Raw genomic sequence first — 13,198 nt, forward strand, 5'->3', positions numbered from 1 at the left:
ATGCAAAGAAGAATTATTTTTGTGATGATTGCTTCATGGGTTTCATGAGCAAGAAATTTTATTTAGATGGCTCCCATTGAGAGCCTTAGGATTTGTCATTAAAGTCAAAAGAATTAATGTCATGTATGAAGAGCTCTTCTTGAGCATGTGTCAAATGTATATGAGTCAATTAGATTGTCTAGTAGCCCTCCAAAACACAAGCACAAGTTCCCTCTTCAAGTCGGCCTCAAGAAATCATGTCGGCTCACCTAATTCGAAGAGACAACACTTCACTGGATCATGTTGGTTAATATACATGGGTTGACCACTATATATAGGGACCTCAGCTTGTTCCACAGAAGCAGAAAAATTTCGGACATCCTCTGAGATTTCGGGTGAACCGTGGCAGCGAAGAAGTTCGGAAGTCTTCCTGTGATTCTCGGATGGATAGAGACAGCATTCAAGTTCGGATATCTCTGATTTTCGGGTGGCCCGATGCAGAGATGAGTTCGGATATCTCTGTGGTTCGTTTAAGTGATAAGAAGAGGAGTTAAATTTGGAAGTCAAGTTGCAGAAGAATATCAAGGGACAGCAAGGATCCTTTTGTGCTAAACAAAAGTTAGGATTCATAAGAATAGGTCTTGATGCTACAACAATTCAAGCAAGGATATATATATATGACACAATTCAGTTCGGTGATCCAAAGGAGGCTACAGTCTGGTGTATCTTGCAAAGGTCACAAGTGTGTAATAAGGTCTCAAAACTATACATGAAGAAGGTCTTGAAGTGAAGCAGGTCGAAGCGGAAGAGGAGTCAAGAAGAAGGTTGACTGTCAAGAAAACTTGTGTCTTGGTCTTGGACAGGCTAATAGGTCAAGGTTCTTGGTCTTGGTATTCATCAATTGGAATCTCTATAAGAAGAATTTGTGCGGCTTTTCCTCTCAAAGTGTGGGAGGTTTTGGCCCTGGCTCATAGCCTAGATTCTGTGTTTCTTGTGTATTTATGTTTATGCATGGTAGTTGTTTGATCCAATAACTTAATCAAAGAGAAGATTCTAATCTAATGAAATAAAAGATACTCACAAACAGTTACTAATTGAAAGAAATCACCTAAGTCTAATACCCTAGATTTCTCAACACACTGGAACCTACAACTCAGCCCCATTGGAATAATTCAGCCCAAAGAAAATCAGCCAACTAGAAATCAACTTCTGAAGAAATTCAGCATGAATAAAATCGGCCTCTGCGCACTCAAAACTCGGCCCTAGCAAATCGGCCTCACAAAAACACCCTGAACTTATCCATGTATTCTTCTTCCTTCTCCTCAGTAAAACTGAGCTTCATGCTCCAAAGAATTTGGTCTCTCCTTGAGAAAAATTGCTTTCCCAAAAATGTTGTAGATGTCTCTCTCACTCTTGTGTTCTTGTGTCTTCACCTCTTCGCTAGGCTTCTTTCATAATCTTCATTAAGCCCAAATCCCTAACCCTAATCTCTCTTCTAAAAGATCTTAGAGATCAATGGTTGAGATTATTTCTAAGTCACTTAAATAATTGAATTATTTATCCTTATAAAATGACTTTATAGTCCACAATATTTAATTCACTTTAATTATTGTATTTTTCCTAAGACTTAGGAAAGAAGACATAAATCACTTACTCCACCAGGCAAGCACCTAAAGAGGCAATAAATCATCTTCCACATGCTAAGACAACAAGCCTATGCAGAAGACCTTTCGAAGCTACCACAAGCTTCAACAAGAAGTCTTCCAGGGTTCACCAACCCCTTTCCATGTGGGCACACAACCTTCTATAAGGCTTCTCCAAACAACGGTTAAAGTCCCCTTTCAATGGTCACCATTACAACAAATTTTGACAGCAAACATTACAAAGGTCAACCCCATTATCAAGCAAATCATACTTTTGTTTCAAGTCGGCCCTGTCTAATTTTATTCCAGTGCTCAAATGCCTATATATGTGCCTCATCAAAGCGCACTTTGATCATATTATAGGTGCACTCTGAAATGCAATTGTTGCTTTGTAATTAGGCCAAATTACAGGATGACTTTTCCTCTAAAGATGATTGTACAATGAACAGAGATACTTGTAAATACGCAAGTCTCAGCACATCTATGTACTAGCTCTTTATATGGATATTTTGTGCTAGAAGTGTAATGACCCGCCTCGAGTTATAGAAAACATAGAAATATTAGCATGCATACGAGACATGCATATAATAGCTACATATGCATGTATTGCATGCACTGTACTAGTATACCTACTGACCGATTATGAAAATGTCCAAGTATAGGATAAATAAAATAATTATTGAACATACAAAGTAATTACCAAACTTGCTTGGGGTACTCAATATATAATATATATATCATCATCATAACATCTAACTATAATATATTATACCAAATAAAAGGTAAATGCAATACATTATACAAAATGGTATTATAATATATATTTTACAAGACAAAAGGGAATTGTAATATATATTTTTATACAAACAAAAGGGGGGAAATTATAATATATTAACCAAATAAAAGGAACTATAATATAACATTATATTAATTATTATTAATTGATAATTGGATTAATAAAAATTATATACTTTATATAAAGGAACTAAAGGCAATAAAAGAAACATAGTTATAGGGACCACTTCAGTCAAAAACTCAACTCATAAGATTATTCGACACAAGTATGACCGCCTCTAAAAGGAGGTTACTCGACGATTCTGAATTTCACGTGCCCGAGTGCAGGGAATATAGAGCAGATAAGATGCTAGGAGATGGTGGTCTTCGCAGGTATAAGGATAGGAGGTACGACATAGAAGGGAGGGGATTATTATTTTGCCTGAAGAGTAAAGCAAAGGGAGGAGTTTTTGGGCATTCCACAGACAGGAAATTCTCAGTAAACCGCAAACAGAGAGAAAGATTGAGTCTTAGTTGTTCTTGGAATTTTGGGCATGGGAGCCAGAGATCTCCATTTTGAAGTCTTCTGGATCTGGGGACCAAATAGGTAGGCCCCATATAGGCTGGGAGGAACGGTTTGGTAACAAGAGCGGGAGTAACAACAGACAAGAAATTGTTGATTTGGGGTAGCATCAGATGTACTCTAGCCATGAAAATTAGTGGAGAAGCTAAAGCACATGAGATCTCCAAGACCCAGAAATGGTTTGGGTACATTCTAACCGGTTTGGGAGATATTAAAATAGTTGATATTTTTAATGGAGTTCCTAAGTCTAAACTTAGGAAAAATAAAATATTAACGGGTATTAATATAAAACTGGCTTAGAAGGTTCCAGAGTCATGGATCAAGCCAAATCTAATCTTAGCAGTTGATTAGAGATTTAATCTCGGTCGTTGAAAGGCCAACGAGAAAAGTATAAGAAGAAGCTTAAGGGCCAATTGGAGAACACACCAGAGTGATCAATCATTCAATTTGCTAGAGAGGGGTTGCTAAGCAAAGTCGAATCAGTGATCAGCAATGAGGGGCAGTAAGCACTGGGCAGAGAGGCAGAGACAGTGCCAAGAGACCAACGCAGAAGCAAAGAGCGAGAGGCAGCAGCCACTTCAGGCCACGTAGAGGGTCCTAGAGGCTACGCAGTGCCTCAGAGGGCTGACGCAAAGAGGTTTGAGGCTGATGCAGGGCAGCATGAGGCTGATGCAAAGGCCAGAAGGGCCAGCGCAGAGCTTCAAAGACGTTGGAGAGGGTTTTGTGGGCTGAATACCTGTTTCCGAATAGAGAGGTATTGCTGCCATGTATTTTTTCTCTGTCGGGTGAGCTAGTTAGGCACCCAATTGTACTCAAGGAAATACTGCATAATAATAAACCCTCAGAATAGTTGCACCGATTTTCCCACATTGGGTTTTTCCGGGGACATTTGTCCAAAAATAACAGTGTCACTTGTGTGTTTGTTTTCTTTCAGCTAATGATCTGTAGATGTTGAGACTGTATTGTGTTTATTTGGTTATTTATATGTTTTAAATAACTTGTTCGAATTTAAACAAGTAGAAGAAATAAACCAGCAGAATACAGATTAATTTTCTAACGGATAGACTTAGAAAATTCAACATGGTATCAGAGCGAGGTTGCAGATCACAGGAGAGCTAAAGGCAATCAACTAAGCAGAGCATTTGTAGCAGAATCAGTTGTCCCGAGTGACAGAAGTTAATCCTTGCAGAAGCAACAGAGGAAGGGTTGACGCAAAAGAGACTGCGTCATCAATCCGGCCCAGAAAAAGGCCAGTGCAAAGGTTAAGGGCGCAGAGAGAGGCTCACGCAGAGACCAGGAGGGTTGACGCCAAGGCTGAGGGAATTGTTTTTGCCAGTGCCGAGATTGCGCAGAGCCTAGAGGCTCATTCCTTCAGTTGCTGGGGCATAGGAAGTTGTGAGCAATTTGTGGGAGCGAAGCTGGTGGGGTACTGTGGTCAGAACAGTACCTAACAAGGCAAAACCAAGGTAGAGGGAGTTGCTGTCGAGGCGAATTTCTAGCCAAGGAATCCGAATCAGTGTTGCAGGTGCACAGACGATCGAAGACGGGTAACTTGACGATTGGCAGAAGGATTTCCAGTAGAGAAATCGGGACTCAGAGGGAATCCAACAGAGAACTTCCAAGCGGGAAGTAGAGAGACTCAGCAGGAGTCGAAAGGAGAACTTCTAGAGGGAAGTAGAGAGACTCGGAGGAGTCGACAGAAGAGCAAAGAGATGGTCGTGAATGGGTTGAGAGATCAGGACAGGCTGGACGAAGCGTCCAACTTTGTGGTTTGGAAGGCCAGGATCTTGTCCATTCTAGACAGACATCGCATCAAGGGCTTCGCCTTGAGAGTAATGGCTATCCCAGTTGACCCAGTAGCTAATGAGAAGTACAAGGAGGCAATGGCCAAGGCAAAATGCATCATCCTTGATGGGGTCAAGGATCATGTGGTCCAACATATTGCTGAGAAGGAAACAGCAAAGGAGATGTGGGACACCTTGAAGACATTGTACCAGCATACTTCCGTGCAGAGGAAGATGTTACTTGAGAACTGGCTAAGGTCATACTAGATGCAGAAGGGGGAGCAGATAGATCACTTCCTCAGTCGGTTGAAGGAGATCCGAGACCAGTTGACTTCCATAGGAGCCACGCCGGATGAAGAGTTAATAGTAAGGACCGCACTTAACACAGCCTCCGAGGAGTAGGAAACATTTGTGGAGAGGCTAAAGCACATGAGATCTCCAAGACCCAGAATGGTTTGGGCACATTCTAACCGATTTGGGAGATATTAAAATAATTAATATTTTTAATGGAGTTCCTAAGTCTAAACTTAGGAAAAATAAAATATTAATGGGTATTAATATAAAACTGGATTAGAAAGTTCCAAAAGTCATGGATCAAGCCAAATCTAATCTTAGCCGTTGATTAGAGATTTAATCTCGGCCGTTGAAGGACCAACGAGAAAAGTATAAGAAGAGGCTTGAGGGTCAGTTGGAGAACACACCAGAGTGATCAATCATTCGATTTGCTAGAGCGGGGTTGCTAAGCAAAGTCGAATCAGTGATCAACAACAAGGGGCAATGAGTATTGGGCAGAAAGGCAGAGACAGTGCCAAGCAATGTTTTTAAAACCGGAACCGGTGACCGGACCGGTCCACCTAATGAACCGGTTTACCGACCGGAACCGGTCTAACCGGGACTGGTTTGGTCTAAACGAACTGGTTTTTAAAAAAACATTAAATAATTAATTTTTAATGAAACAAAACTATTTTTAAGATGTAAAACCATGATTCCAAGCCAATAGAGACAAAATATGCAAAGTTTGCTCATTTATATACCATGTAAAGGTGAATATATCAAAATGGCACCGAGTGCAATACATATCATCGACAAAATAGCAAAATACATAAGAAATGAGGCTCTAAATGGCCTATAAAGTCCAAAAACAATGGTGCAAGCTATGAGGCCATTGGCCTACAGTCCTTCCAATTTCACAAGTTCCTTTTTCACACCCAAATCTCAAAACCCTAGAGCCTTTGCTCATGTGATGAAGTCCATCACTGCTTCCAAATCACTGTAGCAACATTTTGTGCAAATAATGATCTTCATTATTCAGGCCTTAGCATTAGATTTCAGAACCTAAGTGTTCATAGTAGTAAATGCATATGGCATCAATCTTCAATCCAACATGTCCTTTATGTCTTTGGCCTGCTGCAAAAGATTTGACCTGTTCAAGGGAGGACCTTTGATTTCTCAAGTTTCAACTGAAGAAGTACTTGGTCTCATTTCCACTGTGATAGAACTCCCTTTACCACAATGTGCTTTCTCCAAAGGCATGCTAGTGAAAGTGATCCATTTTCTATTTCAAGGGTGAGCATCACAGATACAGTTCTTCAAATACCCATCAGTAATCATATGCAATGCAAGATTCACAGTATAATATTTCCACACTTCAGTCTTTCAGTATATGAGTAAAGATCTCACATTTCTTATATGTGGCTATGACTTGCTTTGAGCCACAATCCATATTGTACTTCTTGTCATTTCTTCTTGCTTTAGCACTATTTCATTTGGCATGATTGAAGACTGTTCATCGTTGTCCTTAAGGATTTAAGGATACCTTACAGTCCCTGATTAATCTATAATGAGTCTTCAAGTTCAAACTTCAAGATATACTGAGACCAATAGTTCTGATTTTCTGCAGACCTATACCGGTCCACGGACAGTCTACAAGAATGAAAAATCACTGATAGCAAATTCAGTGATTGCTTCATATGTTTTACTTTGCAGACACATACTGTTGATGTAGATCAGGCCTCATATTCATCATAGAACTGTAGATCAATCCTTCTTAGACAATGTAAATTGTATCATCCAGAATACTCATATAGGGTCCATGAAACACTTACGAGATATTAGTCCAAACTGTGACATCAACCCAAACTCTTATTTAATGTATAATGTCTCACAAAGGATGACTTGTTCACAATGCGCTTGTCTTCAGACAGAAATCCTTTCAAGCATCTTTTGGATGTTATCTCCAAGGTGATACTAGCTTGGCTTCTGAAAATGCTTTCAAATTTCAGACTTTGTAGCAATTGTTTTTCTTCATAGATATTTCATTGTGGAGTGATTTAAAACTAAAAGGTATAGTCCTTTAGCTGCTGGCTTTTGTATCTGAGCCTTAGAATGATAGTGTTAGTACACCTTTCAGACTTCATTGTAATTCTGATCTCTGGCTTCCTGGTTCTCATTATTGTACATGAAAGACAAGGATTTAGCTTGCTTGTCTTCAGACTGAGATCTTCTTTTGGCTGCTTCCTCCACAGAGACACCAGCTCAGCTCCTCGGCTTTGTGTTCACAGATCTCATCACCTTTTTGCTGGCATGACTTCAAACTTCAAGGTGGCATTAGATCAGCTTCTCAATGAATTAAAGACTTGGCTTCTTCAGTCACCAGTGGTATTTTATATGATCAGTAAACTGTTTCGGAAGAGCATGCCTAAAACCGGCCGGTTTAGGACGGAACCGGCCGGTTTGATACAAACCGGCCGGTTTTTCACCGGTTAGGGCAAAAACTGGGCGAAGGGGGCCTTCCAACTGGGTTTTTTGGCCGGTCTAGACCGGCGGCCTTGCTAACCGGCCGGTTAGACCGGTAACCGGTTTTTTAAAACGGTTTTGAAAACTATGGTGCCAAGAGACTAGCGCAAAAGCAGAGAGCGAGAGGCAGCAACCAGTTCAGGGCACGCAGAGCCCAACAGAGACAGCACAGAGGCTAGAGGGACTGCATCATCCACGCAGAAGCTGCAAGAGTGACATAGAGGGTCCCAAAGGTTGCGCATTGCCTCAGAGCGCTGACGTAGAGAGGTTTGGGGTTGGAGCAAAGGCCAAAAGGGCCGGCGCAAAGGCCAAAAGGGCCAGCGCAAAGCTTCAGAGACACTCGAGAGGGTTTTGTGGGACAGGTTTTCTGAATACCTGTTTCCAAATAGAGAGGTATTGTTGCCATGTATTTTTTCTCTCGGGTGAGCCGGTTAGGCACCCAGTTGTACTCAAGGAAATACTGCATAATAATAAACCCTCAGAATAGCTGCACCAGTTTTCCCGCATTTGATTTTTCCGGGGACATTTGTCCAAAAATAACGGTGTCACTTGTGTGTTTGTTTTCTTTCAATTGATAATCTGTAGATATTCAGATTGTATTGTGTTTATTTCGTTATTTATATGTTTTAAATAACTTGTTCGAATTTAAACAAGTAGAAGAAATAAACCAGCAGAATACAGATTAATTTTCTAACTGATAGACTTAGAAAATTCAACAGAAACATCTCCAAACTGATTTCCATGTATTCTTCTGTATTTAATTTTTAAATTCCAGTTCAAATTTACTATCTGGTTAAATTGCACAATTAGAGTTTTACAAGAAGGATGGAGGTTTGGTAGCCTCAAACTCTGATTAACTTAATATCCAATCTGCTGCCAACAACAGGTCCAAGCTGTACCACTGCACCTGCCACAGACTTGCCCAGGTCTCTCTTGAGTCTTTATATTGCAGCAATCTCCTTCCTTGACAAAGTCCCTTAGAGATATTGTCGGCACCTGTAGCTTCTTGAAGATAATGGTCAAAACAACAGATGGACCTATTTCAACCAGCCTAAACAACAAGAATGCCCCCCTTTTTTAGAGATCACCCCTACTTCAGGTCAATGCTTTGCTGCCTTCCTCAGGCTCAAACACATGATTACATACAGAGGACAACAGTACTGTAGCCATCCCCTTTTCTCGATCAAGCCTAGGATAACTTGTTCACAGCATCATAGCTCCAGTCCACATTTTTTTGAAAACAGGGGAAATCCTGAGCATCTTTCTCAGGGTACCCATTATTTTGCCTAGAGAAAAATATTGGGTAACAGTATGTTTAATGGAAATTAGAGTGTACAGCATGTACAAATTATCGATCTCCATTTAGTAATTGCATTCTTCTTTCTTGTGCGTGAGTATGTTGCAAGTTGGCTAGTTCTACCCATATCAATGAAAGAAGAGGAAGACATCTGATCTAGAAGCATCAAAACATTATGATCTTTATTAAGCCTCGTGAGCACAGTCATTTCCTACAAAGAAGAACAAAAGTTTTTTTAGACCCATGAGAAGCAAATTGAAGAGGGTACACTATGTAAGAGAAGTGCAAACCCTATTGTGGAGAACATCAGACCTAATTCTGCAATTGCAGACAATAATAATGAGAGAACCCCATCACATTTAGCAGAGACAGTGGCAGATCCAAATAAAACTGGGGCATTTTTTTGCAGAATTGAAGAGCAATGTCATCGGAAATGTGAGTGAATCCACAGTAGATGTCTCGCAGCAACATGAGGGCCATTAAAAGCATGAGAAATTTTCCAGAATTTCATGGGGCAGCAGAGACTCCCAGATTTTGTGCAATAGCTGCTCAGATTTTGTGCAACAGAAGCACCTACTAAATCTTGTAGAATGAACTTTCAGTAGGTGTTCACACTAGGGTGCACGTTGAGATCCCATTTTCCTACAAAGGTATGGAAAAATCACGTGTTGAAGTGCAAATCAGATTTGGTACAGGAAAATTAGACGATGTTTGCAACACTGCAGGGTGCAGTGGATGGAGATGTATGGATAAAGTTGGAGAGAGCGGCAGAAACCCTGGAAATCTGTTCTAAAGAGCATGGCGTTTTCCCTAGAGCTATTTAACTTGAGAACCTTATAATTTGTTTTTAAAGCAATTATTAGAAATGCAAGAAATTTAGAGCCGGGATGTAAATGTTGTTTAATATTTTGGTAGATGAAGTGGACAAGCTTGTAATACAAGGAATGACCAGATGCCCATGATTTTTCCAGTGTTTGTCCTTGGACTTTTAAATATTCAATCAAAAAGAATACTCAAATAGGTCAAACCAGAACATTAAGAGCAGATCCTGTTTGAAGTTTAGAGTGTTTGATTAGGTCACAAAGTGTTGATTTTTAACTTGTTTAGTTAAAAAGTTCATTTATTGAAATATCGCACTTGCTACCAGCTCAAGAGTCAATGACGAAAGGTGTTGGCTGGAACTACCATTCCAGCATTAAGGCAATGGAAAAATTTGTTACAAGAAAGAAGAAAATTGTTAATAATTGGCAAAAGCAAGCATAATAAAAATAACTAGTGTAAAAGGGTTTAAGCCATTCTCTTATCTCATTGTATTGATCTCATGATCTGAATTTCAATTTATAGCACATCAATTGGAGCATTCTAGATTTAGATCTCACTGTTCAATCTAACAGAGCAATTCCAGAAATGAGAACAATAACATGCATAAGTTTGACAGGGGTAATTCAGAGTGTTCTCAAATAGCTGACTTATAGAAGTCTAGTGAATCTCTCTAGCAAGACGAGCAGTCAGTATGGCGACTATATAGACTTTAATGAACAACATGGAGCAGAGTACTAACCTCTACCTTCAGTAAGGGTGATGACATTCAAATGAAGCACCAATACTGAGTTTTAGAGAAGCAGTTGTTTCTTGTTGAAAACAGAATGTGTAACTAGGTTTCCAGTGGATGTAGGTGGAGCCTGATCTATTCTTCATATATGTTGTCTTGTGTTAATGATCTGATAATGTTACAAGTGATGAATATCATATTAAGATGTTGAGGTTAGGGGTTAAGTGGTTAACCACCATAACAAACTTAGGCTGCTATATAATGAGGTGTTGAAAAATGACTATCTTGAGAGAGTGGTAGTACTTGTACGATGGGTAGCCTACCTCAAGCTCCAAATCACGTAATAGATGCAACAGTAATACATTGTGGCATTTATATTCTCTCTAAAAATGTTATCATGTTATGCACCTGTCTTAAATCCCTAATTTTGTACAACATAGATCTAAAACACTAAAACAAGTTTTACAACTTTAGGTTAACTATGCTTAAAACATATACTAGTATATGAAAAACACATTATCTTATCAAATTCAAATATTCAAATAAGTTTCACCAAACAAGAAATAGACCAATAAAATACCTTTTAATCAAAATATTTAACAACATTTACTCATACCTGAACAGAATGGTTCAACTAAACGTTCAAAAACCTCATCACCAAGATTACGACGTACAAATTCTTCAATTGATTCCTCCCTATCCTACAACCATTTAATAGTATTATGTTAATTATAAAGATTTGGAATGAATAAGAATGCCAATTATATGCAGACAAAGCAATGCACATATCCTAGTCAAAATAAATTTATCATAAGAAAAAGTAAGAACACACCGGTGGTGAAGGGCGTAATCCTATGGCACCAAGACCTGCTCGTAATTTCCCACCAAAGCTCATCAAATCAAAACGCAATAAATCGGTTGGACTTGAAGGCACTGGCCTCAACTTGCCATTCCACAATATAAAACGAGGTGCATTGGGATCACCTAAGACAAGTTCATCTTCCAAGCCATTATCCACCTGCCATGAACCAAATCAATCATGTTAAAATGAAATAATAAAAAGTCAAAGTATATCACCATTAACAAGTTATCTAAGTCCTTTGATCTACAATCAGTAAACTTGTTCAAACATAAAGATTGAACCAATAAAATATGTTCCACATAAAGTGCATAGAAGAAAATAAAAACAATTTAAGGTGCCATATTATGCTCTTATTAATGTGAGCATAAAATGCTTTCACCATCCTGAGTACCTCCTAAAACTGAATCTTGTTGAAATGTAACTAGTGTCGTCTTCTTAATTATGATGTCATGACTTGATGTAATCATTGTATTTGTCAAAAGAAAGAAAAGAAAAATATTTATTTTTGTAAAAAAATTATTTATGGGTTTCTTACCCATGGTCCTAGGTTGTGCACCCATTGAGTGCTCTAGGGAGTCAAGGTCAAAGTCAAAATGTAAAACCCCTTAAAGGGCTCTTGTATCAATGTAAAGAAAAATATTTTATGTCATGAAAATGTCTAGATACTGCCCAAGAGATCAGGTCGGCATAGAAGATGCTTAAGGACCCACTCAAATGACTATATATTGAAGATGAATTCGTCCTCCAAAAACACACTTGTGCATTCGACTTTCTAATGAAGCTCTGAGACAGGAGAGGTGTGAAGAGGAGGAATGACAGAAAATCTGAAAATTGATTTGGGTATTGACTTATCTCTCTCTCTGGCAGCCGAAATTCTCTGTGGAAGGACAGACTACTTCAGATCTGAATTTGTGAAGAAAGGAACAGTTTTTGGTTGGGTGGCTGGCCTGGTCTCTTGGAGGATAGTCTAGAGTCTTGGTCTTGGAAGTCTTCATTGAAAATTCTATAAGAAAGAGCTCTCTGGGTTTTCCCCTTTTCAGGGGTTTTGCCCTGGCTTGGAGCCTACTTCTAGTGTCTTTCTTGTGCTTACATTGTGATCTTCTATTTGGCAATTGTCTTGATGATAAACAGAATTAATCTATGATACTAAAGAATTATCTTAACTTGCAAGAAACTGTCAAAGACATAAGAGAAATAAGTTAATGACCCTAATGCTCTGCCCTAGATTTCTCAACATGGTATCAGAGATAGGGCTCTGGAAAATGGGCAGAAAGAAGATCAGTTTGCCATTATTTGACCTCAAGAAGGATCAAGTTCCCAAGATCAAATTTGTGGAGGCAAGAAAAAGTAATTCTGGGCAGTGCTTTAAGCCCTAATTACAGAGATTGAGCCGCAAATCCTATCAAGGATAACGAAACAAATCAAGGTCATAAATAAGTCCTCTTTTATGGTACAAAAGGCTGATCAATCCCATCAAACCAAGCCGCATTCTCTGGTATAGAAGCGCAGTTCAAAAGGGCTACAAAGTCATCCAAATCTCTGGTATGTATATCATTTTCTGCTACAAATTGTTCTGGGCATTAGAAGATATCAAAAGCCTATCTAGAAGTCCTTGAAAGAAAGAAATTCATCTATGGTATGGTTCTGATCATTTGTATGATCTAGAAGAAGTGTAAAATCCTCCCTATACCTGAGCATGAGGTCTATGAGCAGAACTTTATATCACTCAACCCAGAATTCTGAAATATAACTCTGATACAGTGATATGTAATTAACATTTTGGAAACAAAGTTCTGCATTCAAAGTCTTGATCAGGGATACCAAAATTCTGAATCATAGTCACATTAAAATCGAAGGTCACACCCTATCTTTCAAAGTGCAAGAAGTCCTGAGCATGGTTTGAAGGTTGTATGGAATAGTGAAAGCTT

General features: G+C 39.0%; 1 protein-coding gene across 1 annotated transcript in view; it reads right to left on the bottom strand.

The window, feature by feature from the left end:
* Positions 1 to 13,198, bottom strand: part of LOC149169646 (Flavin containing amine oxidoreductase family) — a 242,885-nt gene that overhangs the window by 175,816 nt on the left and 53,871 nt on the right. Inside the window, exons 2-3 of the mRNA XM_089428756.1 lie at positions 11,241 to 11,426; positions 11,025 to 11,109 (exon numbers count right to left, since the gene is read on the bottom strand). Of these exons, the coding sequence (XP_089284882.1) occupies positions 11,025 to 11,109; positions 11,241 to 11,426 (271 nt within the window). The remainder of the gene's footprint in view (positions 1 to 11,024; positions 11,110 to 11,240; positions 11,427 to 13,198) is intronic.

Source organism: Pinus tabuliformis, chromosome 4_2, assembly GCF_031772625.1.
Source record: "Pinus tabuliformis cultivar Carrire ecotype Pingquan chromosome 4_2, CPIR1, whole genome shotgun sequence".
NCBI lineage: Eukaryota > Viridiplantae > Streptophyta > Pinopsida > Pinales > Pinaceae > Pinus > Pinus tabuliformis.